This window comes from Dermochelys coriacea, chromosome 1 (assembly GCF_009764565.3).
Source record: "Dermochelys coriacea isolate rDerCor1 chromosome 1, rDerCor1.pri.v4, whole genome shotgun sequence".
Lineage (NCBI taxonomy): Eukaryota > Metazoa > Chordata > Testudines > Dermochelyidae > Dermochelys > Dermochelys coriacea.
In genome coordinates this window covers 115150451-115176431 of record NC_050068.2, presented here as the reverse complement: position 1 = coordinate 115176431, position 25981 = coordinate 115150451, and the positions used below count along the sequence as shown (strand labels likewise).

The window sequence follows — 25981 nt, the reverse complement described above, 5'->3', positions numbered from 1 at the left end:
CTGCTCCCTTTAGGATCCTTTTCAACCTCAGATCTACATCCCGTATCTTAGCACCTGGTAGACAGCATACCCTTCTATTCTCTGGATCAGCTCTGGTTACAGGCCTGTCCATTCTTCTCAGTAAAGAGTCCCCGATCACATAGACCTGTCTTTTCCTGGTGATGGTGCTATTCTCCAGTCTATCCCCTTTTCCCTCTGGCTGCAAGTTCTTTCCATTCCTATTCTCCCTTGTAATCCTCTTCATCCAACCCATCCTGTATCCTCCTGGGGCTCATATTTGGTGTAGTCTCCATTGACTCTTCCCCTTTTCCTATAGGACTAGCCGCTCTTCTATTCTTCCTTGCCCTTCCACAGTCAGTGACTACCTGCTGAGCCCCTTCTTCATTTTCCAACTCTGCAAACCTGTTCCTAAGCTCTATTTCTCCTTCACTAGCCCGTCTTTTCCTCTGCCTGGTTCTTTTAGTCACATGCTTCCACTGATCACTTTCCTCACCCAGTCTCCCCTCAGAATTCCTGAGTCCTGCTTCCATCTGGAAGTCTGAGCTTTTCCCTTCAGAAACCTCATGTCTTTGCTTCATAATCTGCTCAAACCCCTTCCTAAACTCAACCAGACTTTCCACCTGCATCTCCAATTCTTGGATCTTTTCCTCCATCAGCCCTATCAGGCAGCATTTCATGCAGACAAAACAGGTCCCCCCTCCAGGATCATGTACATACCACAGCTTCCAAATCCATTGTGTCTTCTACTACATGGGTCACTCCCACTGCTGCCTCTGTATCCTGTCCTAGCCTTCCCACCTAAATCCTTCTCCTCCAACAGAACTCCCTCGGAAACTCCCCTGTTTACAGCTCTGTTTGCTGGCTCCTGTGCCGCTGCAGCTGTCTGTGCTGCTGCCTCAAAAGGTAATAACAAAATGTTTTTTAAGTACATCAGAAGCAGGAAGCCTGCTAAACAACCAGTGGGGCCCCTGGACGATCGAGATACAAAAGCAGCACTTAAAGACGATCAAGTCATTGCAGAGAAACTAAATGAATTCTTTGCTTCAGTCTTCATGGCTGAGGATGTTAGGGAGATTCCCAAACCTGAGCCATCCTTTGTAGGTGACAAACCTGAGGAATTGTCACTGATTGAAGTGTCACTAGAGGAGGTTTTGGAATTAATTGAGAAACTTAACAGTAACAAGTCACCAGAACCAGATGGCATTCACCCAAGAGTTCTGAAGGAACTCAAATGTGAAATTGCAGAGCTATTAACTATGGTTTGTAACCTGTCCTTTAAATCAGCTTCTCTACCCAATGACTGGAAGATAGCTAATGTAACGCCAGTATTTAAAAAGGGCTCTTGAGGTGATCTTGGCAATTACAGACCGGTTAGTCTAACGTCAGTATCGGGCAAATTAGTTGAGACAATAGTAAAGAATAAAATTGTCAGACACATAAAAGAACAAAAATTGTTGCCCAAAAGTCAACATGGTTTCTGTAAAGGGAAATCATGTCTTACTAATCTATTAGAGTTTCTTTGAAGGGGTCAACAAACATTTGGACAAGGGGGATCCAGTGGACATAGTCTACTTAGATTTCTGGAAAGCCTTTGACTAGAGCCCTCACCAAAGGATCTTATTACAAGTAAATTAAGTTGTCATGGGATAAGAGGGAAGATCCTTTCATGCATTGAGAACTGGTTAAAAGACAGGGAACCAAGGGTAGGAATAAATGGTAAATTCTCAGAATGGAGAGGGGTAACTAGTGGTGTTCCCCAAGGGTCAGTCCTAGGACCAATCCTATTAAACTTAATCATAAATGTCCTGGAGAAAGGGTTAAACCATGAGGTGGCAAAGTTTGCAGATGATACTAAACTGCTCAAGATAGTTAAGACCAAAGCAGACTGTGAAGAACTTCAAAAAGATCTCACAAAATTAAGTGATTGGGCAACAAAATGGCAAATGAAATTTAATGTGGATAAATGTAAAGTAATGCACATTGGAAAAAATAACCCCAACTATACATACAATATGATGAGGATTAATTTAGCTACAACTAATCAGGAAAGAGATCTTGGAGTCATAGTGGATAGTTCTCTGAACTGTCCACGCATGTGCAGCGGTAGTCAAAAAAGCGAACAGGATGTTAGGAATCATTAAAAACGGGATAGAGAATAAAACGGAGAATATCTTATTGCCCTTATATAAATCCATAGTAGGCCCACATTTTGAATACTGCATACAGATGTGGTCTTTTCATCTCAAAAAAGATATACTGGTATTAGAAAATGTTCAGAGAAGGGCAACTAAAATGATTATGGGTTTGGAATGGGTCTCATATGTGGAGAGAGATCGGCTTGGAAAAGGGGAGACTAAGGGGGGATATGATAGAGGTACATAAAATCATGAGTGGTGTGGAAAAAGTGAATAAGGAAAAGTTATTTACTTGTTCCCATAACACAAGAACTAGGGGCCACCAAATGAAATTAATGGGCAGCAGGTTTAAAACAAATAAAAGGAAGTTCTTCTTCACACAGCGCACAGTCAACCTGTGGAACTCCTTGCCTGAGGAGGTTGTGAAGGCTTGGACAGGGTTTAAAAGAGAACTAGATAAATTCATTGAGGTTAAGTCCATTAATGGCAATTAGCCAGGATAGGTAAGGAATGGTGTCCCAAGCGTCTGTTTGTCAGAGGGTGGAGCTGGATGGCAGGAGAGAGATCACTTGATCATTATCTTTTAGGTTCACTCCCTCTGGGGCACCTGGTATTGGCCACTGTCAGTAGACAGGATACTGGGCTGGATGGACCTTTGGTCTGACCCAGTATGGCCATTCTTATGTTCTTATAGCTCATGTGTCCCTACATGTGTCCCTACACCCCCACTCAGCTGCCCTTTCCCCATGTGTCCCTACACCCCCACTCAGCCATCCCCCAGGGTTCTGCTCCCTATCCCTACGTGACCCTGCACTCCCATTTAGCCACTTCTGCTCCCATGTCCCTGCACCACCATACCCCATCCCCATGTGGCCCTGCACTCCCACTCCCATTGAGCCTCTGGCCCAGTCTGTCCCCCCAACTAGCCCTTCTGAATCCCAGTCAATGTGACCTCCCAGTAGCCCCATGTGCCCTGCTCTGTTTGCCCCCCTCCCCCCAATATCCTGTGCCTCAGCTGGCCCCACGGGCAGGGTGCTGTGAGGAACGTAGCTTCTCCTCTTCTCTACTGGCTGCTATGACTGGTCCCACAAAAGATATTACCTCACTCACATTGTCTCAGAGAGAATGTTCACATTTGTATAGAATGCTTTTGTAGAAGGGAAGGTCTGAGTTGTACTTATTTAATGAATTAGAGAAATACCTGTTGCTGTGGTACCTATGTAGTTTGTAACATGACTTTAAACTCAAATTAAATATTTACCCAGGGTAAATGGTAGGGTAGCATTGATCACACAAACTATGTCCCTCCATCCTGTCTCAGAATATGTTTTTTCAGCTTGATTTTACAAGGTGCTGAGCAGTCTGGCCCTAATCCTGTAAAGCATGTCCCTAATGCCAATGGAATGACATGAATATAATGACTCTGAAAAGGATCAGGAGGTTATAATAGATCACAAATTGAATATGAGCCAACAATGTGATGCAGTTGCCAAAAAGGCTAATATAATTCTGGGGTGCATATAAGACATGGGCAGTAACTGCCCTGCTCTGCTCTGCACTGGTGAGGCCTCAGCTAGAGTACTGTGTCCAGTTCTGGGTGCCACACTTTAAGAAAAATATGGCCAAACTGGAAAGTATAGAGAAGAGTAACAAAAATGATAAAAGGTTTAGAAAATCTGACCTATGAGGTGATGGTAAAAAACTGGGCATGTTTAGTTTTGAAAAAAGAAGACCGAGGGAAGACATGATAACAATCTTCATATATGCTAAAGGCTATTATAAAAAGTTTGGTGATCAGCTGTTGTCCATGACCACTGAAAGTAGGACAAGAAGGAATTAATGTAATGTGCAACAAGGGAGATTTAGGTTAGTCTACTGACAAACCAGCCAACCTGGGGATGATCCATAATAATTTAACAAAAGGCATTGAAATGTAATCAACTTGTGTGAATTTCAAAGAGATATATTAGATTAGCAATTATTAACTCATTTATTTGTAGTAATAGAAATCAAGGGTAGATGCTAGGTGTATTTGTCTGTTTACCTATATCTTGTTAGAAGTTTAACCATGTAACCAGATTAGCTTGTAGATGCTAATTCCCTTTCATGTCTTAGTTGCCTTATATTATGCATGCACACGGTTCAGTTAAGATCGAAGATATAAGATACTATAATATTATCTACGTTGTCTTCAGCTTAACTGTCTATGCTATAATGAAGTACTGGCTGATTGCCTTATGTGAATGAATCTAACTAGTTTACTTGTGTATGCATAGGAAATAGAAAATTAGCTTGAAAGCAATGGTCCACCAACAATCTGCACTGCCTATTCTTTCTGGGGGGAAGGTCTTGCTTTGACAAGAGGCTTCTCAGCTTGCTAGAGAACTATAAAGGGCCTGATCCTGCCATCTCTAGTCTGCTTAAACTTTGAACAGGGAAAGTATAAGTCGTAAGATGCAGATCTTCCAAATAATTATTTGGAATATCCTGGAAAATGCATGGAAAGATTTTAACAGACATTACATCTAAGCTGCCTTTGGATTATGATTTGAATCCAGAAAGACTTTTATAAATTAGCAGCCTCCCCATCTCTGCTATGAAACTGTCCTGAGGACTTGACACATATTGGTATGTATATTGATCTTTTAACCATTTGCAACTCTCATTTTTTCCCTTTTATTATTAAACCTTTAATTTTAGTTACTAAAGAATTGGCATCAGCATAATTATTGGGTAAGATCTGAGACTCATATTGGCCTTGGGCTAAGTGTCCAATCTTTTGGGATTGGTGAACCTTACATATGATAAATCAGGTTTTTAGTAACCCCTCACTATATTAGATTTGGCAGTCTAGATGGGAGTCATGGGCTGGAATTCTTGAAGGGGACTGTAATTGGCTTCTTACTAATCAGTAAAAAGAAAAGGAGTACTTGTTAGTCTCTAAGGTGCCACAAGTACTCCTTTTCTTTTTGTGAATACAGACTGACACGGCTGCTACTCTGAAACCTTACTAATCAGTGTAGTATTAGACAAGCTGTTTCCTTACTGGCTTGGTGAATCTAGTAATTATAAAATAAATCACCGGTTTTGGGGATTGTCTGCCCTATTCCTTGCAATATGCCCTGAAAGTAGCATTCTCAATATGGCCCATCCAGGCACTGCAGTTACAGTTAGATATTAGGAATTTGTTAAAAACTGTAACGATAGTTGAGCACCAGAATAGACTTCGAAAGGAGGTTGTGGAATCCCCTTCATTGGGCGATTTTAAGACCAGATTGTACAAACACCTGTCAACAATGGTCTAGAGTTACTTAGAAGAGTCCAATGGCACCTTAACGACTAACAGATTTATTGGTCATAAGCTTTCGTGGGTAAAAAAACACTTCTTCAGTCTTTAAGGTGCCCCTGGACTTCTCTTTTTGTGTGTACGGATAAGACTAACACAGCGACCCCTCTGATACTTGGATTTATTTCGTCCTGACTCCGCTCAGGGGGCTGAATGTGATCGCTAAGTCCCTTCTGTGACTCTCTGCTTCAAATTAAGAATGTGCTTAAATACTTTACTAGATAGCAATTAAAGTAGGCAGCAGGATCCTGTCCCTGGCGGGGGAGAGGGAGGGGGGCTGCTGCTGCTGCTGCAAGGCATTAAGGCTGCGGACAGCGCAAGACCCCCGCCAGCAAACCCTACAAGGAGGCAGCAGAGCAATCACTGCTCCGATGCGCCTCGTGGGGGACTCAAGTGAAGCTCAGCGGAGCGGTCCGCAGCTCTAACCAAGCCCCACGCGCTTCGCCCCAGCGGCGCGCGCGGGGGAGGGGGAGGTCGGCGAGCGCGGCGAGCTGAGCGCGCAGCCCCGCCCCCCGGGCCGAAGCCGCCTTTATTGGAACGTGTAACGCTCGCTCACGCGCGTCTCCCGGCGCCGGCCTGGGTTTGACGTTCTTCCCCCCCCCTGCGTATTGCGTCACTTCCTGCTCACGCAGCACCCCCCCCCCCAGCATTGTGGGAACGGCCGCGGGAAAATGGCGGCAAGGGAGGAGGGCGGCGGCGGCGGCGGCGGGCGGGCGAACCCGGACCTGTTGCTGCACCCGGAGCTGCTGTCGCAGGAGTTCCTGCGGCTCACCCTGGAGCAGGTGCGGCCTGGGAGGGGGGCCCTCCCCGAGCCCCAGAGAGCCCGCGGGGCGCCCGGCAGCGCCGGGGGGTCGCTGGGCCAGGAGAGCGGAGCCGGGAGAGCCCCGCCTGGGCTGCGAGCCCCTCGCCGGGAACCCTGCGACCCCCGGGCCCGGCAACGCGTCAGCCCCGGGTCGTGCCGCCTGCCAGCCCGAGCCGGGCTCGGAGGCGGGGGGGTCGCCGCTGTAACCCAGCGCGCCCCGCCGGGAGTCGGGCCCCGAGCTCGTGCCCCTTCTCTGGTTGTGCCCGTGACTGTGAGAGCCCGTTTCAGGCGGATCGACGCTTCCCTGTGAAACGGCCTTTTCACCTCTCAGGCTGGCCCCGGAGAGGCGCTGGCCTCCTCCACCCCAGGATGGAGTCAGCTTCCATTTTAAAGCTTTATTTTAACAACGCATTGTCGGTTCGGTTTAGAAAACTTGTTCCCCTTGAAAGCTGGCCGATTTGCCAGAAAGTAAGAGAACATTGGCACGAAGTTAGAAGGGAATTCGTCAAACTGTTGGGTTATTTTAAACCTACATTATTCAAATGCCCTGATCCGAAAGTAACTTTAAGTAAATGTATTGGTGTACATTGTTGCGGACAGTTTGAATTCACCTCCCTTCTCCAGTTCAAGTCAAGGGTTTATCTAGTGGAACTAGAATTGGGTACGTTACCCTTAGCTTGTTAAATGTTACCTTTGTCAGTAGTTACCTTGAATTTTAATGTGCTCTCACATATAGAGTTATAGGCATAATGGTTTACAGGTTCAAGGCCCATGAGTGTGGGAGAGTATGTTTCATTCTCTTGGTTGGTTGTATCTTAGAAAATCAGCATTTGACTATAGATAGCTAATGGAGATCTGCCTTCCACTCAGATGATAGAAGCTTGTGTTTTGGGAGCTGGGGAATCAAGAATCCAGATCTAGGGACTTGAAAGACCACCTCTGTGTGATTTTTATGAAGAGGTAGTAGCTTCTCTGCAGATAAGGTTGCAAACCCATTATGAGGTTGGCTTGATCCCTTTTGTAATTCAGAGAAATTCTCATAATTTAAAATGTTTGGCATTGAGTTTAATTGAACTAGAATGTGTGCTGAGAATTATTAAAACCCGTTTTTTTTTTTTTAGATGAGCTAACAAGGGCTGTGATCCTGCTGTTTGGTCCATGCAGGTACATCCTTATACCTGCATGGAGTCTCACCAAAGAATGTATTCATGATCAGCAATGTTCTGTAAATCACGTTTCATTTACTTGTTTAAAATGTTAGTTATGCTAAATTAACTATTGAAAAAATGAAGTGCCATTAAAGTTATTTGCATTTGAAAGTTTCTCCTGTTAATAGTGGCTATGTTCTTTTTCCCACAGAAGAACATACTAGTTGAAAATAGTGCAAAGATCGACAAAGATGGCCTCACTAATCTCTATGTTCAACATGCCATACCATTGCCCCAGCGGGACTTACCCAAAAGTAGATGGGGGAAAATGATGGAAAAGAAAAGGGAGCTAAATGAAACAAAAAATGAGAATAAAAGGTAATCCAATTGCTTGTAACTCCTGGATAGCCATTGGCACATTTTGGATCAACCTAATTTTCTACTCAGTTCATAAAACCTGTAAATTACAATTTCTGTACATGTTGCTAGCACTTGCAGGGGATGCTGTATGTGAGATTTCAGACTGTATTACCATAATGGTGACTCAGAAGCGGAAGAAGTTCAATTGTAGCAATAGAATGCCGATAATAATAATACCTAGATTTTATACAGTGATTTTCATCAGTAAATATCAAAGCACCTTGCAAAGGAGGTAAGCATTAATCTCATTTTACAGATGGAGATAGATGGGGATGAAAAGCTTAGCACTTGTCATGGTTAATAGTAATAGTTACTATTATTACTTGTAATTGTTACTATTGACATTACTGTTACTAATTGTAGTTGTTAGTTACTATTAGTGTATCTCAAAAATCAATATCCAGTCATAATATAATTAACCAACTGAGTGTGAATGATATAGGGTGAGTGTGAATGATATAGGGTATGTCTACTTTACAGAGACTGTACTCACGTAGGTACGTTGCTGTAGCTGTGCTGACATAACCCTGTAGCATTGGTGCAAACTTGATGGAAGGGGTTTTTCCATTTGCATAGGATTACCACTTCCCTGAGCAATGGTATTTACGTTGACAAAAGCATTATTTCATTGATGTAGCTTCATATACATTGGGGGTTAGTTCAAAATAGTTACATCAGTCAAGGGTGTGGATTTTTCATACCCCCTGACTAATGTAGCTGTGTTGACCAAATTTTTAAACTTAGACCAGGCCATAGTAATTTATGCTTGCTTATGTGCTAGGAATTGAGGAAGGATTCTGGGCACCAGTCTGCAACAAAAGTGAGTGTGTTTGTACCTAATTCAAGACCACTTTTTGAGTTAAATAGCTCTTCTCTTGTATAAGGTCTTAAACTGAACTTTGATTAGAAAATAAAGTGGTCTGAAAATTTTATTTTATTTATATTTCAGTTCCACACTGTGGTCTTAATTCTGTAATATGATGATCATGGGCAGATCTCTATACCCATGCCAAATTCCTGTGGTGGTTTGTTTTTGTTTTTGTTTTTTTTTTTTTAAAGAGCTTCCCTCTGCTTCACATTAAAGGTTCAGGGCCTCAGTTTCTGACAGCTTTGTGTGAATGCAACAGATGTATTTATAAAGAAACTGTCTGTATTCACGCACTGCAGTATTTCAGCCAGTGAGTAGACATAAGCATGCAATAACTGATCTCATACATCAACAGTGTTTTGAAACAGCTGAACAGGAATTGAGTTTTTGGTACAGGCATGCAGATGAGCACACCAAGAAACCTACATTTTTTTAAGAATTCCTGTACCCAATTTTACCACTATATATAGATCTCGTATGTGAACAGAGTTTGAGTTCGCGCATTAGAAATAATTATGATGGTACAAATAAAACTCGTTTAGAGTTAAACGCTTTTTATAATAAAAAGTAATAAATATATCAAGACCAAAGAATAGAAATAGGCCCATTTAGAGAGCCACTCTGTTTTTAGTAAGGGTTGCACTGTTATGGTTATTTTATTGGTGTTTAATATATTGTATGTTGAAAGTGCCAGTTACTGTTTAGGTGCTTCCTACTGATTAGCCACTATTAGGCAACTTCAAGACTTTTCAGCAATTAACCTTCTGTTCATGTTCAACGGTTAAAAATAATTTTGTCTGGCGAGTGTTTTATTGGGTTATCTTTTTACTGCCAGCATTCATGATGCACACAGTGTGGAGAGGGTAGGAGACAGGCTGCTGAAGGCTTTTGAAAGTTCTAGTTTTAGAGCAGTTTTGGTAAGTAAAACTAAAATGAACATGGAGAAACTTCAGTTATTGTAACACCCTAGTGAGATAAATCAAAGTAGTTCACACACTTTTAGGAGTGTCTACTGTCCCCTCCTCCATGGCTGTTGATGACCTTGCAGTAGAACCAATATGGTTCTACTCTGCATGAGATGGAGCAGAATTTGGAGAGCTTCATAACCGTCCTCCGTGTGCTGTAGAGTTCAACTCCACCAGGCTGCCTGAGTGTTGCTGTGAAGAAGGGTTTTGTGAGTGTGGGGGGATCAATCTACCAGCTATACCCCGTAACACAGTATGGAAGCTGCTTCAGTGATAAAGCTGAATTGCTGCTAAAGAGCAGCTTTGCCTGCTGTGGAGCTTGGAGGGAAGGATTCTTGCCTCATCCTACCAGACCTTGATGAACTCCCCAGAGCACAGCACAACTGTTTAGACTGTGTGCTGGGGCTCGGAGTTGGGCCTTAGACAGTTTATACCTCTCTGTTGTTTCAGGATAGCTGTCTGCAGGCTCAGGAAGACAACACTACATCAGTTTGCATTTTGTTCACATTCAGCAGGTAATCTTCACAACTTTAAAGATTACACATTGAATTGTTTTTGAGTGGAAACTGAAATTCTGCAGAAACAGAGAGTTCCCTGCTTGCCCAGAAAAAGTTCCCTGCTTTAGTGGCTTCTTTAGGAATATCTTATAAATAAGAGATCACTCTGTCATTTGTGATAACAAAGGTGCTGTTACTCTTCAAAAATACAATGAGTGATCTCCACAATAATAAATACCAAATATCCTACCTAAACATATATGTAGCTTCTGAGTGTCAGTATCCACAACATGGAGTACTTAAAGAGCAATCCTTAACTAAGGAATATCTGCTACATCTTTAAGCATGTTAAGGAAAGAGACTGAAACAGATACTATAACTTTGTATAGTGGTTTATTGGGGGTGGACATTGAAGATAACTGTTATGGAGGGCATTCAAGATTAGGGTGCTGTTGTCAGGAATAAAAGTTGCAAAGAAAAATCCAAAGTGAGTGGTAGAGATTAACTCTCCATTTGTGTGGGTAGGTTTCTTTTATTAGGCTCTTTAAGTATTTTGCTCATTTAAGTGTTAAATTAATGGAATCATTAAACACAATTGCTGTATAATGAAGGGTAAATCTGATGGCCAGCTTCGATGCACGGTCAGTTAATGTTGTCCTGTGAGCATGGATGCATGTGCACTGTTCAGCTGTTGTTCCTTTCATTTTTAAAGAAACGGTAAGTGCAATCATCACACAGCAGATCTCTGGAATTTTGTTTATTTTTACATTTAAAAGCTATCAGCAACTTCATGTTTAGGGGCTGTTCTAATGATGTAATTGAATCAGATGGGTGTCATGACCTGGGTATTAAACATGATTGTATATAAAGAATATTTGTTCTTATTTACATTTAAATAACCATACATCTCTAAACTCGTGTATAGCCACCTCAGTGATACTTATGTTATAAAGTAACACTTTATTTGAACAATTCTATGAAATGCATCACAAATATAAGGTATTTTCACAAATGAAAAATCAGCAAATTGAATGGTTGATGCTGGAATCTAGTAATTAATTTACAGATATTCAGGTTTCGTGGTGATTCTTATCTATGTCCCTGAGGTTTAGAATGCTTTTAGTCCTTACCTCAGTGTGCGTAAAAGGACAGTTATGCTAAACTCGTATGTTAACTTTTTTGCCACGTATGCTGTTTGTTTGCCTTTTGAATTATCTTTTGGATATACACAATTTGACAGTGTTCCTCTATTTATAAATAAAATATTTTTAATTAGCCAGATTTTATTGCATGTAGATTCAAAAGCATGAGCAATTCCAACAAAAAATAAATTAGGCCAGCTATTTTGCCTCAGGAACAATTTATTTCAGTAATAGGGGTTGGGTTTTTTTGCTAAATATTTTCACTAATTGTCTGTCTAGCCCCCATTTGGGCTTTCTCACCGTAAGAATCATGAATAAATGCAGATGTTAGCAGTGATTTTTATAAAATTTCAAATTGAAACTGAATCTCAACTTAGACGAAGAAGGCAATTCATAGCTCCTCAGATAGTTGCCTTATATCTGGAATAACTTGTATCTCTTTTGATACAGTCGAATCCTAAAATAACTGTAAACAGCAATATTAAGGCTCTGCTAAATTTGACAGTGGTATTGTTTGGAATGAGTTTAAATAGGGTAGCTTGATATTTTTTTGAAGCATTTGCTTTAATTTAAATTGGAACGAGTAAAACAGTTTAAGGAAAACGACTGACAAATATTGCCAGGTTGGGCTACATTAATTTTTTGAATTGTCTGTTTACATTGCTTATATCTTGAGTTACTAATTGAACTCTTGATGATCTAGCTTGTATTTCTGAGAACTTTAAAACTTGTATTTTCAGTGTTACAACTGTGGAAGGCTTACGGAAACGGCCACTAATTGTATTTGATGGCAGTTCAACAAGTACAAGTATAAAAGTGAAAAAGACGGAAAACGGAGCTACTGATCGCCTAAAACCTCCTCCAGCTGGAATCACTGCCGATACTTTTAGGAGATTATCTGTTCCTTCAAATGCCTCAGCATACATTTCAGCCTCCAGTTTATCGCAGGCGGCTAAACTGGAAACTAGGAAGAATAAGGCTAAACAGAACAGTGTTCCAGTGACTAATAGCATATTGGCTAATCTGAAATTGCCACCTTTGACCCCAGTAGCAGGAGCTGCTGTCGTGAAATTAAAGAGAGCAGCTCCAAAAGAAGAATCTGAATCAGCGGTATGTATGTTCACACCACTGTCTAGTTTTTTGCAAATCTTTTCCTTGAGCATATGAAGGAGCAGGTAGGTCCTCGGATCCCTTTATTGAGAATCCTTTATAACGTTATAACTGTTATATTTTAGTTTTATTTGAAAGTCATTTTATATAATTTGGTATACGCATTACTGTAGTACATACTACAGTAGTACAGGTTGGTAGTATGCAAACACATAGGAAGAGACGGTCAGTCCCCTGAAAAGTTTATAGTGTAAAGAGACCAAACGGACAAAAGGTGGGAAAGTAAACAGAGGCACAGAGAGATGAAGTGACTTGCCTAAAGTCGCAGAAGAGCTGGGATTCAAACTCTGGTCTCTTGATTCCCTGTCCTATATCTTATCCATTAGACTGCCCTGCAAGTAAAATTGTAATTCTTTAGCACTCATCACTCATATTAATAACTAGCATTGCAGAATCACCTAGGAGTCCCAGTCATGGGCCAGGATCCCATTGTCTGGGTACCTTTCGAACGAAACAAAACAAAAAATGATCCTCGTCCCAAAGATCTTACAGTCTAAGTACAAGACATGAGAACAGGTGATTAGATGAATGAGCACAAGGCAACAATGAGATAATACTGGTCGGAGTATGGTCTATCAGCACATCAGCTGTCTACTGTTATCAAGTTGCTTTTCTAGGCATTGTTACCCAAGGCTTTCAGAATCCAAAGCTGTGGATTAACTTTCACTCCGGTTGGTTTTAGGAATAAATCAATGGGAACACAATGCTTCCATCTGATGAAGGATTGATACAAGGAAGCGTGCTCTTATCTAAAACTACTGTTTATTAGATTTAAGTGCGCGCGCACACACACATGTGCAATAAGTTTAGGACATCCAAAATTACCTAGAATCTGAAATGGTAGTGAGTAATTAGCTGCAGGTCAGCAATGGCTGCTTGCTTCTGTGCCGGGGAGTATGGTATCAGGAAAAAGTCTCTCATGACAGCTTCAGCAAACTGCTCCAAAATACGGTCTATTATCTAGTGTCTTTTATCACTAAATTTTTACAGAACCATATCTCGTAGCAACCCCCAATGGGTCATTACTTCAGTCAACTAGTTATCAACAAAACATTCCTAGCAATCTTAGCCATAATAAGTTTCTATACCAAAGGCACCCAAGCTCAGTCTCCATCCACCTATTTTTTGTCTTATTTATTTTTTTATTTATTTTATTTCACTCCTTAGAAGGCTTTATTTCACAATGAAGCCAGACTCAAGATCACATTGTGTCTGATTGAGTAACACTTAGCAAACATCCAACCTGTTATCACAAGACCCTGTGACCCCATAGAACAGTCTCAGCTAATGGAGAAAGTGGCCCCACCCCCAAAGAAATGTTCAAGTCAAGAACTCCTGAGGAATGCTGACAGCCGCAAATGCTCGCTGATCGCTGCTACTTCTCCAAAGATGATACCAGCTTCAGCTACTGGTCTCCAGTTACTTGGGAAAGCAAGTCTTCCTTTAAAAATCATCTGTGCTATTAGGGAACCTTCTCAGTAGTTCACTGTCTTGGGAGATAAGTTTCCCATCTGGCCCAGGGACTCCTGTTTAAGTTTTTCCTTGTTCTCCGCATCTCTTTGCCACACAGTCCATAGAATGTCTGGATCTCCTTGGCACAAGCTGCATTGCTGAATTCATTCTGCTTCCAGCAAGCCATCAGTAATGACATCTCTGTAGTACACTTTGCCTCTCCCAGGCACAGGCAGTGGTTTGTCACCTGGTTGGCCAGCACCAGGGGGCGGGCGGGGCACATGGTGGGGGCCCACCTCAGCTGCCCCATGACCAAGCACCCGAGCCAGGCCAGGTACACAGGTGATGCCATGGTCCTCGCGACGGGCCATAAAGTGACAGACGCCTGGTCCCACGTGACCCCCGTTCCGAGTTTGTTGAATCTTTTCTCCCCTCCTATTCTGATTAGCAGAAGCTGCAAGCCTGCAGCTAGTATTTGACCTTGCCTCAAAAGCCCTCCTTGTCCAAATTAACCCTTAACTATGTGGTATTCTGTTTTATTAATTCATGGTGACTGAATGCACACACTATGGCTGCAATTAGTTTGATCAAATTCTGATGTAACATACCCCTCAATTCCAGGGTAACAGCACCACACCAAAAAAGAAGGGATTTGAAGGAGTACGATGGGGTGGCTTTATGGATGTTGTTGGGCAGGTCCTCATGCATGAGGAGCAGCATGGGAAAGCATGAAGGTGCTTGAAAACTTAACAAGGGGGCAATGAAGGCTGGTGTCATTGGCAGAGCAGAGGCAGGAGTTAGCATTGCGATAGCATATGAGAGATGATAGGTAGGTTGGGAAACAGGATTGAACTAAGTCTTCACTTTCATGTTTGATGCACTGGAGAAGTAGGACCCAGTGGAACAATACAAAGAGAGGTTTCAAATGACAAGCTGAGGAAGTGATCTTCGCAGCAGCATTTTGAGTGGCTGTGAGTGGGGCAAGATAAAAGGCCACTCAAGGCTGGAGAAAAGGATGTTGCAGGAATCAAGACACACATTGAGGGTCCGGATGAGAGTTATAGCTGTGTGGATGGAGAAGAGTCCATATTTTTAGAGATCTTATGCAGTAAGAATTGGCAAGATGTGAGGACCTAGAGAAAGCAATACCTAAGATAATACCCAGGTTACAAGGATTAAGTGATGGGGAAGAGGGTGATATTGTCCACAGTGATTGGGGGAAGGAGGATGTCGGGAGGGTTTGAGAAGGAAAAGACCAAGAAGTTAAGTTTGGATGGGAGTGGCGGGGCAGATATGAGAGTTGTAAGCATAGAGAGAGATACTAGTTGAATTTGTATGCAGATAAGCTTACCGAAGGACAAGGTATAAAGGAAGAAGAGGAAGGGACCACAGATGGGACCCTGTGAAACCCCCACAGAAAATTTGAGAGTGGATAAGGAGGATCCTCCAAATAACACACTGAAGGAGTGACTAGAGAGGTAGAAGAAGAACCAGGAGAAGATGCAGTCCCGAGAACCGAGGGAGGGCACGATCTTGAGAAGATAAGCATAGGGAACAGTGCTGAAGGCAACCAACAGGTAGAAGAGGATGGAGTGCTGGTTCTAAGCATTGATTGAAAAGAGGTCATTAGAATCTTTGAGAACTGATGCAGTGAAGCACAAAGGGCAGAAGCTAGAATGAAAATAGTACTTTACATCTATTTCTTAGTGCGCTACTGTGAGGTAGGTATAGCTTATGTAACTTTTATCCCCAAAGAACCTAATTTTAAATCCAATATACAGGGATATTGGCTAACATCAAAGGATTACTTTCCACTGTAATGTGGCTACATTTGGGTGAAACAGCATTGTTTCACAGGAGTTCAGGGAAGGAATGAAAAAATATCTTCTCAAATTTGAACTGCAGAAGGAATTTAGGTAGGCAGAATGTAATTACTGAGTTAAAATGGTTTCAGGATGTCACTTCTCTACTCTTAAATAATGCTTATCTCTCAGCGATATGTGTTTACTTTTCAGTCTGGGTGTGTGATTCCCAGTTTGAGGAGACATACATTAGGTCTGATTGAGCCAGCACACTAAAAACAGAATGTAGCTGAGTGAAAGGAGCTAGTTGCCCCAAGTACGAGCCTGTGGTCTGACGCTGCTGTGGCTACATTCTATTTTTAGCATATTAAGTCGTTCAGAATTAGCGTGACTGTCTCCTTGTGCTAAGAATCTCACCGCCAACTCGGAGCACAGACCTAGCCTTATAGCAATTTTCATCCACTTTTTTAAAAACTTTCTCAAAGGAGGTCAAATAGAATAGGGCATCTCCGTTTTACAGATGGGGAAGTTGATTTCTGTGGAGAATGCCATGGAATTTCTGAGTGCTCAGGTACTCATTTGTATGCTTAATCTCAAAGGCAGCTCTTCCAGCAACATGTCAAAGCCATGCTGAAGCACTAGATCAATACTGACCCAGCAGGAAGAGTACCACCTACTGAAAACATCACTAAACTACTACAGTGTCCTTTAGAGATCTTTTAGTTAAAACTGAAATAGGGTTTTGAATTTGTTTGGTTCACTGCACAAAGGTGCTGTATGGTACAGGTTTTGTTCACTTATTAAATATTTAATAGAACTGTCCATTAATTACAGTTAACTCACGTGATTAACTCAAAATTAATCACAGTTTTAATTGCATTGTTAAACAATTGAATGTATTAAATATTTTCGGATGTTTTTCTACATTTTTAAATATATTGATTTCAGTTACAACACAGAATACAAAGTGTACAGTGCTCACTTTATAATACTTTTATTACAAATATTTGCACTGTAAAAATGATAAAAGAAATAGTATTTTTCAGTTCACCTCATACGATACCATAATGCAATCTCTTTATCATGAAAGTGCAACTTACAAATGTAGAATTTTTTTTTGGTTACATAACTGCACTCAAAAACAAACAATGCAAAACTTCAGTGCCTACAAGTCCACTTAATCTGACTTCTTGTTCAGCCAATCTCTAAGACAAACAAGTTTGTTTACATTTAAGTGAGATAATGCTGCTACCTTCTTATTTACAATGTCACCTGAAAGTGAGAACAGGCATTCACCTGGCACTTTTGTAGCCAGCATCGCAAAGTATTTACATGCCAGATATGCTAAACATTCAAATGCCCCTTCATGCTTCGGCCATCATTCCAGAGGACATGCTTCCATGCTGATGACGCTTGTTTTAAAAAAAAAATAATAATAATAATTCATTAATTAAATTTGTGACTGAACTCCTTTAGGGAGAATAGTATGTCTCCTGCTCAGATTTACCTGCATTATGCCATATATTTCATGTTATAGCAGTCTCGGATGATGACCAACACATGTTGTTCATTTTAAGAACTCTTTCGCTGCAGATTTGACAGAACACAGAAGGTACCAATGTGAGATTTCTAAAGATAGCTACAGTACTAGAATGAAGCTTGAAGAATCTGAAGTGCCTTCCAAAATATGAGAAGGACAAGGTGTGGAGCATGCTTTCAGAAGTCTTAAAAGAGCAACACTCTGATGTGAAAACTACAGGATCCAAACCACCAGAAAATAAAATCAACCTTCTGCTGGTGGCATCTGACTCAGATGATGAAAGTGAGCATGCATCGGTCTGCACTGCTTTAAATCGTTATCAAGCAGAACCCCTCATTAGCACGCATGCATATCCTCTAGAACAGTGGTTGAAGCATGAAGGGACATATGAATCTTTAGTGCATCTGGCATGTAAAAATCTTGCAGCGCTGGCTACAACAGTGCCATGTGAACACCTGTTCTCACTTTCAGGTGACATTGTAAACAAGAAGCGGGCAGCATTATCTTCTGCAAACGTAAACAAACTTGTTTATCTGAGTGACTGAACAAGTAGGACTGAGTGGACTTGTAGGCTCTAAAATTTTACATTGTTTTGTTTTTGAATGCAGTTTTTTTGTATATCAACTTAAAAATGTAGAATTAACTTTCATGATAGAGTTTGTATTACAGTACTTGTATGAAATGAATTGAAAAATTATCTTTTTGTTTTTATAGCACAAATATTTGTAATCAAAAATATGAAGTGAGCATTGTACACTTTGTGTTCTGTGTTGTAACTGAAATCAATATATTTGAAAATGTAGAGAACATCCAAAAATATTTAAATAAGTAGTCTATTGTTAAACAGTGCAATTAATTGCAATTTTTTTAAATCACTTAGCAGCCCTAATTTAAATAAATTCATGTTCAAATTTGATTACTATTGACATTCTTGAAATCAAAATCTTTACTGCAGCCTAGATTGTTTTGTAGTCTAACATAAATTTAGGCCCCAGTTTAGCAAGATAGTTAAGCATGCGCTTAAATTTAAGCATGAGGTGTCAGTGTGAATACTCATGCTTAAAGTTACGTATATGTTTAAGTATCTTGCTGAATCGGGCTGTAATGAATGAGCAAATGGTTTAATTTAACTTCACTATTAATTAACCAATGGCTTCAGAGTTCCTAGAAGAAAAGTATAAAATAGGAGTTAGTGTTGCCTGAATTACCATGTTCCAGACATTTATTTAAAAATCTGTCAATACAGCCCAAATTCCTCATGCAATTTTAATTTGGTAATACTGTATGCTTCCTGTCCTAAACGCTTTTGTAGTGTTGGTTGTATTGGAAGTGATTCTTGTGGGCATATTTGAAGGATGGTATATAAATGGAAGATATCTTAACTGATGAATTTAAGAGGGGTGTATCAGAATAAATGACTTCCTGTTTTGCTGAAATTTGGTGCACAGGTTGTTGGTCATGAGCAGATTTTTTTCCATAATTAAAGAAAACTATGTACATAAGGTAGTAAAGAATTTTCAACATACGAGAGACGCTGCAGTTGGGAATGTTACTGTGCAGCATTAAACTAGCAAAACGGTTTTTAACGTTGGTCCTTGGTGAGACTTAAAGTGGCCAATGGTTCCACTAGTATGAAACCCAGCAGACACCTTGCATATTGGTGCTGGCCATTTCAGGCATGCTGCTACTTGTTTAAGAACCATTCATGGTGTTGGTGTTAATTTGTAAAGTGTCTGATTACCTTAAAGACCATCTCTCTTTGCAACTTCCCAGTGGCTGAGATCAGCTGAATTACTGCTCGCAACATCCAGATTTGCATTCTCAAAGTTTGGTGTCAGCGTCTGTGTTGAACTCTACGTGAGTCTGGATGCTGCTCCCCTGTTGGGTCTGCCAGAGCTAGTTGGACTTTGCACCATACCCTGAAAGTCCATCTGTTTATCCAGGTGTTTGCCTGTCTAACCAACTGAAGACTGTTTCATAGTTCCTTCTTATTTTTGATGACTGTTGGAGATTGATTTGGAGGTTGTCTGTTTGCTGCCAATTCTTATGAATTTTTTTATTTTTAAATTTGCAAGTGCACAGAGAGGCTAAAGCAATGGGTTCCTCATTTATACATGGTAGTGTAAAGAAATACCTGTTTTTCTGTAGTTGTAATTTTTCAGCAGTTTTACGCAAGTAGTCTTTTAATTGTTTTTAGAACAGAGCATTTTTAAAATTCTTTAATTTTTAAAAAATAGATTTAATAATAAACTTTTAAGAGCAGATATTCCTATATTTGCTTTAAAACATTCTTCATGGATCAGACTTTAGTTTAAAATTCTTATATGGATGTATTTCTAAATTACTCATGTTTTCAAAGTGAGAGGGATACTTTTGGTAAATCTGCTCACCACCACAAAAAATGGATGAGTTTGCAAGAGGTTAAATTTATCAGCCTTTATAGTTCTACTTCCTTTTTACTTTCTGGGTAAGCCTGACATTTTAATGTCCTCCAGAAGATGGCATTAGAAAGTTACTATAATGGTGCATATAGTGCTAAAGTTCTCAGCTAACCCTCTCTGGATGTTGTACAATAACTACTAAATACTGTCTAGTGCAGCACATCTAATATTAGTTGTGTACTTTCTTCTATTCCAGAATGACCTAAAACCTACAGAAGCAAAGAAGAAAATCCAGCATGTAACATGGCCATGAATTAGTGGAGGTCCTGGAAATGTAAATATATCATTCCTGTAGTTCAGAACAGTTGAAGTACATTTCTCTTTAAACTATACAGGGATTCATATTGTTGTGGAGTTTTCTTAAGTTTGAAAGCTCCCTAATATAAAGCTGGAATCATAGTCTCACCAATCACCTTAGAAGTGTCTACCTTCTTGCATTGAGAGTGGTTTCACTTCCCCTTCCAAAGGTGGTGGTATTACAAGATACTAAAAAAACCTGCTTTTGAATTTTCAATTATACTGTAGTTCATCTCCTACGTGTCTCTACAAAACACCTTTGTGGGCTTAAAAATTGTTTTTATGCTATACAGCTAAATTCAGTTTAGTAGGTCATGTCCTGGCTAAATACCCAACACAATTGTTGAGGTTCCAGGTGGTATGAAAGATTGTGCATCCAAACCCTTTTTGGGTTCCAGAAGATAGTTACTTAAACAATATAGTATAAAATCATCGGATTGACAGGTTTTATTCTAGAGAAAAAATTATTTTTGTTATACAGAACAAAACTACAGAATTGTATTTGTATTACATTTTAAAATACAGGTTAAGTTGGTAATAACAGATGAACTATATAACATCCGTGCTTCAAATTGAAGCTTCTATAGTCATTGGAGATTAAAAAAATGCACATGGAAGCACATTATTAGAATCTATATTCAGTATGAATCTGAGGAAAAAATAATGAATGGATTAGTGCCATGCTCTTATATACACACTTCTGTATGCATGTGTGCAACACATTTCTTTTGTTATCCCCGTTATTATAATGCTTGTTAAAATAAAGTGGGAAATCCTAGAATGCGGGCCAACACTCTCCTCTCATCAACACATAAAGAGGTAACAATCACTGCAGTGAGTTAGGATAGTGTACTCTTAACAATGTCTTGCCTCTTTAATACCTGTGATAGTTTTAAAATAATATCTTCGGTTTTTCTTTGAATCCCAGTGGATTCCATTTAGATTTTTACTTGTGTGGTGTAACACACTGGATCTGGTCCTGTGTTCATTAGAATCAATGGCACAACTATTTTGTAATTTTTTTGTATTTTTGATTTTGGTGGTTAAGTGGGCCTGATCCTGCACCTACTTTGAGTGTATGTGGTAAATAGTAAAGCTTCTATATACAAAAACTAATTTGAAATCTGTGTTCCTCCCATATGAAAGCCTTTCACCACTGAATTTAAACATGAAGAAATCCTTGTTCTGGCTTTATGAGCCAGTTGAAAACGCTGTCAGCAGCGATCTGAAAGCTTACTTAGAATTTTTTAAAATGTATATGTATTGATAATATGAACAGTGGTCTACATCAGATATGGCTGAGACGGGAGTTTCCCATTCATTATTGTGGAATCAAAGGCACTTCTGAATGCTGTAAAATAGTAAGAATGGTGTGTGTTTTTTAAATATTGTGTGCTCGTTTCCTTTTACTAAACACTAAAACCTGTGTGCAGGTTTTATACTTCAGTACAGAAAAGTTTCACATGTTAATGTACATTTTGTATGTAAAGAGTGGTCTTTTAAGTAGTTTTATCTTATTTAAATAAACTGATTTAAAAGTAATCTTTTCGGTAGTGTAGATTTATTTTGTAATGTAATTAAACCTGTTTAATTGAAATAGTGATGTGGAAGTGTATTCAAAGTCACTGAGACTACTCCTTAAAGTTAAGTATGTGCATAAGTGTTTGCAATATTGCAGTTGTAATTTTGGTAAATGTTACACCATTTTTTACTAAATCATCCCATAAACCTAACTTAATTTTAGAACACCTGTCACAATAATTATTGTGACATCTTACTCAGGACAACCGGAATTGTGAGCCACCATGTTACCACTCTGCCTCAGGAAGGGTGAACTTTGCTGCTGCTGAGCTGTTTCAGCTCCCTGACACATCAGCTTGACAAGCTTAACACACCTGCCTTGCCAACAAATGCTTTAGGACTCTGCCAGTCCAAACCTTGCATTGAAGGTAACCATCATTGAACCCAAGTTCCCTGGAGATGTCCTTTTGCAGTGTTGAGTCCCTCTCAATAGACGCTCACAGAAGTTAAGTTTGCTGCCAAAAAGACAGAGCACACATTTGTAAGTTTTCAGCTATTTTAAGACTATTCTCTTCAGTATAACAGCACTGAGAGTTTTGTAACAAAACAATAAGTTTATTAACAAAGAGCATATGTTTGAATGATTTCAAGCAAGAGTTGGAGATACGAAAGGTAGATTACAAACAAAACACGCTTTCTAGTGACTAAAACAACTTCAGAAAGTTAGTCTTTGTCTAAGCAGATTTCCCACCTATAGCCAGTTTGCAGAGACATCAGCCTTCTTAGCTGAAGGGATCAGATTTCTCGGATTTCAAGAGCTCTGGCTTCTTGTGTCTCAGGTGATGGATGCCAAAATGGCTTTCTGTTTCTGCTTATGTTTCCCAAAGTCCATTGTCTGTTCAGGAGCCTAGAGGTACAGCCTCCATCTCCAGTTGTGATAGTTAAATGCTCATCTCCCTCACATGCTATTTTGATGGCTTTATTTATCTTGTATGTAGATGTACTTCCATTGTTTTTGGTCTGACCTTGCTCCATTTACATTGGAGTCACAACATAGTCAAGCAGGTGAAACAATACTCATTTGTCTAGGACTGGTTGAGCTTATGCACTGCTTGCAAAACACATTTTAAAAATATATTTCCAGCACATACTATAATTCTTTATACACTACCCATCCATGCATCATGCAATAATATTAATGATCAGCATGTTACCAGTTTGCATACAATACCTGTGACACCTTTTATAAACAGATCATGATAGCGGTGACTTTGTCCATGTAAGGCACACTTTCTAGCTATTCCCTAATTAGAGCTCCTTGAATATAAATTTTGTTCTTGAAAGAAAGATTATGCAGTTTAGGAAATTATTTGAAAGGTTGATGTTTTCCAACTATTTGAGATGCATACATTTTCAAACATATTACATTAAAAGGAGTAAATTGGCAAGACCGTTAAATAACTTTTTTCATATTAGTGTCATTTTCAAAATTTTTAACAATTTTATTATCGGGTATATGGATCTCTTACTAAGCATTGCAATATTTAAAATAGCTTAAAGAATGAAAGTGATCAACAAATATCTGACCAAATACCCAGCTCTATATATGTCATTGGTATATTTCTTCTAAAGAGCTATTTGTTCAAGTATACATTCCTTGCGTCTCTATGGTTCTGTGATAAGAGGTCATATTTACTTAAAGATTTGTTGTTGTTTGTTGAGTCCAGAGGGGACCATTATATCTTGTTTGGCCTCCTCAGCTATGCTCCAGGGAAGAACTGGCTTTGTGTACCTTGGGTGATGCTAGATTTTAAGTTGACTCTTTTCTCCCCAGTTGTGTAGCTAGAAGTAAGTATAGATCACTTATGTTTAAATCTGAACAGCATTTTTAAATGTTTAATTTTACTCAAATGAACTTTCTGATATTTTCCCCACAAAATAAATGGCCACATGCCATTTAAAAAGCAAAGCAAATCAAAACATCAGGGGGTTTTTGTTTTTAACTATACAAGATAATGGAAAAACTCTAGGCCAGATCTAGCTTTTTCACTGCTGACAGTAAAACCTGGAGAAGGGAGTTCAGGGAAGGAAAATTCTTAGATTCCCCTTGAAAAATTTTCCATTCTGTCTTGGCTTCAGTTTTGGCTCCTTGAGGGATAAGTCACTGGGATTCATAGAAGGCTAAGGTAGTCCCTCCATACTTGCTTTGGGACACCAACTTCCCCTCTGCTTTCTTGAAACTATATTGCTCAGGCAGTTCCTGTCTGTGGCTGTTCACGGAGGCTTCATCCATCACTCTTTTTTTAAAAGCCCTTTACTTAGAGGGCTAATTCCTGCAGTCAGAAGTTCAGCAAATTGATCAGGTTACAGCTTCCTGCAGGAGGCACACTCAGGAAAAAAAAGCTACAGGAGGCTTCCATCTTGGAATATCCTGAGGAAGAACGCCTTTCTGTGGTTTGACAATGCTTTTTTTCCAGAAGTATGAGAGGGATTTTTCTTATTCACTGTGATTCAACTTTTAACTAGAATTAAACCTAAATAACAGTATCTTGTAAGAAAATTACAATTTATTTTCTGCTTCCAAATTTAGTTCTTGAATATTGTTGTTTCTGTTTGTTTTAAATGAAGGAATTACTTTTGTGTGAAAGGTAGAAGAACATAATTACTATTCATTTGAGGGTCACATGATGCCCAGATAGTTGGAGAGCATAACAAATGGCATGTGCAACAAAAAATGGACTACATTAGTACTTCAAAAAAATCCATTGGTTTCAGAGTAATAGCTGAATCGTGAGTGAGGTTTCCAACATACAATTTACAAGTGTTTTTCTCTTTTTGTAGTGCACCAGCTTACACTGCTGGTGATATCACAAACTCTGTTGGAGCATGAAATTGGGCTGTCAGAACTTTTCAGTGTATTGTACAGTTTTTTTCAAAATTTAATTTTCTGACCTTGCATCAAATGATGTAAAGGTAAAACAGACCTAGGATACTAGAAAACAGCACTTACCGTTACTCCTGAGGCCAGCTGTATGCTTCAGCAGACAATAAATTAAATTCTAAATACACTGCTTCTCAGTGTTGGGTCAACCAGCATACTAATCTAAAATTGATAGATTTAAACAATAAACATGACAAATAGGGTCGTTGAATCTGACTTTATATCTCTGTGGATGACAAGTTTGGAAGTTTGTTTCATGCCAAAATTAGTGGAATTTGGCTTCTACCCAAGTACCCTTTTGAAACTGGCTTGATATTTTAGGAATCCCATAGAACTTCTGTGGACCAGCAGTGAAGAGATTAATTTGGCCTGGCTACAACCTGCTCATTGCGGTTTTCAGCATATACCTTGAAACATGGATTATTTTTGAATCTTTATTCCCAATATAACCAAGAATTTGATATTGCTCCTTTAAAATAAAAATGAACTTTTCTGGTAACCAGCAACATGGAAACATTTGGAAGGTTTAGACTAGCAGATAGTAAGTACCCTGTTGTATATGGGAACAATCTTGTCAGCAGCTGTCTGGGATGCAAACATGGATACAGAAACCAAGTGACCTATTCTGAAAGTATGTAGAAAAAAGTACATCATCTGTGCTTAAGGTTTCCATACATCCAGGCATGCAGCTCAAGGACAACTGCTACCATATTTTTGGAATAATTTATTTACAGTGCCTAGAATATCATGTTTCTGGCATGCTGCTTGGAGAACCATCTTGAATGCAATCAGTACCATGATCAGATACCATGGTGATAGATGCAGTATAAGGACCTAGGTGGATAGTATTGTATGAGTGCTAAGTGCATTTTTGCTCATGTAGAAAGTCAATAATAAAAATGATAGGGTTCACCTATCTGATATTGTAAAAACCAAAATTGTTTGGGACTGGATGGCTTTTGTTATCTTCATTAAATAATGTGATTGTGCAGGTAACTCTCATACAATTAGTTCACAGTTCTGTTTGCACAAAATGCACTGCTCTACTAATTTTAGTTTCTAAAGGCGCTTCATTGCAGGCAATAAGTAACCCATGTTGGGTACAAAGATTTCCAGAGTTACCTTTTCTCTCTTTATTCTGAAAGCTGATTTGCATCGGTAACTATGACAGGGAAATTCTTATATTCTGAAAGGACATCAGGTATAATTAACTGACTGACCTTCTCCAACTCCTGCTGAATACAAATTACTTCCATCTGGAAAGTGCATAAAGAGGGTATTCACTGTCTGACATGGCCATTATTCTTGAAGTTTGTGCCAGGAGTCTCCTTCAATGGATTGTTTTCCATGATATTATTCCACTGCCAGCACATTCCGTCACCCACAATTTTCTCTGTTGGAAATCTAAACTAGAAATGGTGCCGGACCAAAAGGTGTTGGACATTAATGCACATGTTGCAACAATAGCTATGCAAAGTTAAAATTAACATTTGT

At 39.6% G+C, this 25981-nt stretch overlaps 3 protein-coding genes across 5 annotated transcripts in view; 1 reads left to right on the top strand and 2 right to left on the bottom strand.

The window, feature by feature from the left end:
- Positions 1-6045: 6045 nt before the first annotated feature.
- Positions 6046-21565, top strand: C1H2orf49 (chromosome 1 C2orf49 homolog). Of its 3 annotated transcripts, XM_043511705.1 has the most exons (6): positions 6127-6263; positions 7643-7809; positions 9555-9636; positions 10135-10199; positions 12064-12433; positions 19925-21565. In XM_043511705.1, the coding sequence occupies exons 1-6, from the start codon at positions 6153-6155 to the stop codon at positions 19979-19981; spliced, it is 852 nt and encodes a 283-aa protein (XP_043367640.1). In that variant the 5' UTR covers positions 6127-6152; the 3' UTR covers positions 19982-21565. The 3 variants fall into 3 exon arrangements, with proteins under 3 accessions (XP_038241955.1, XP_043367640.1, XP_043367669.1); XM_038386027.2 differs by lacking the exons at positions 9555-9636; positions 10135-10199 and having other exon boundaries at positions 6046-6263; XM_043511734.1 differs by lacking the exons at positions 9555-9636; positions 10135-10199 and having other exon boundaries at positions 19061-21565.
- On the bottom strand, positions 13969-14542 carry LOC122457709 (coiled-coil-helix-coiled-coil-helix domain-containing protein 1-like). The gene is given in 2 exon segments (XM_043503669.1): positions 13969-14024; positions 14027-14542. Coding segments are annotated over 2 exon segments (327 nt in total). The 5' UTR covers positions 14298-14542.
- The window catches only part of FHL2 (four and a half LIM domains 2), a 74002-nt gene continuing 69296 nt past the window's right edge, over positions 21276-25981 (bottom strand). Inside the window, exon 6 of the mRNA XM_043511948.1 lies at positions 21276-22061. Coding sequence (XP_043367883.1) covers positions 22033-22061 — 29 coding nt within the window. The 3' untranslated portion in view covers positions 21276-22032. The remainder of the gene's footprint in view (positions 22062-25981) is intronic.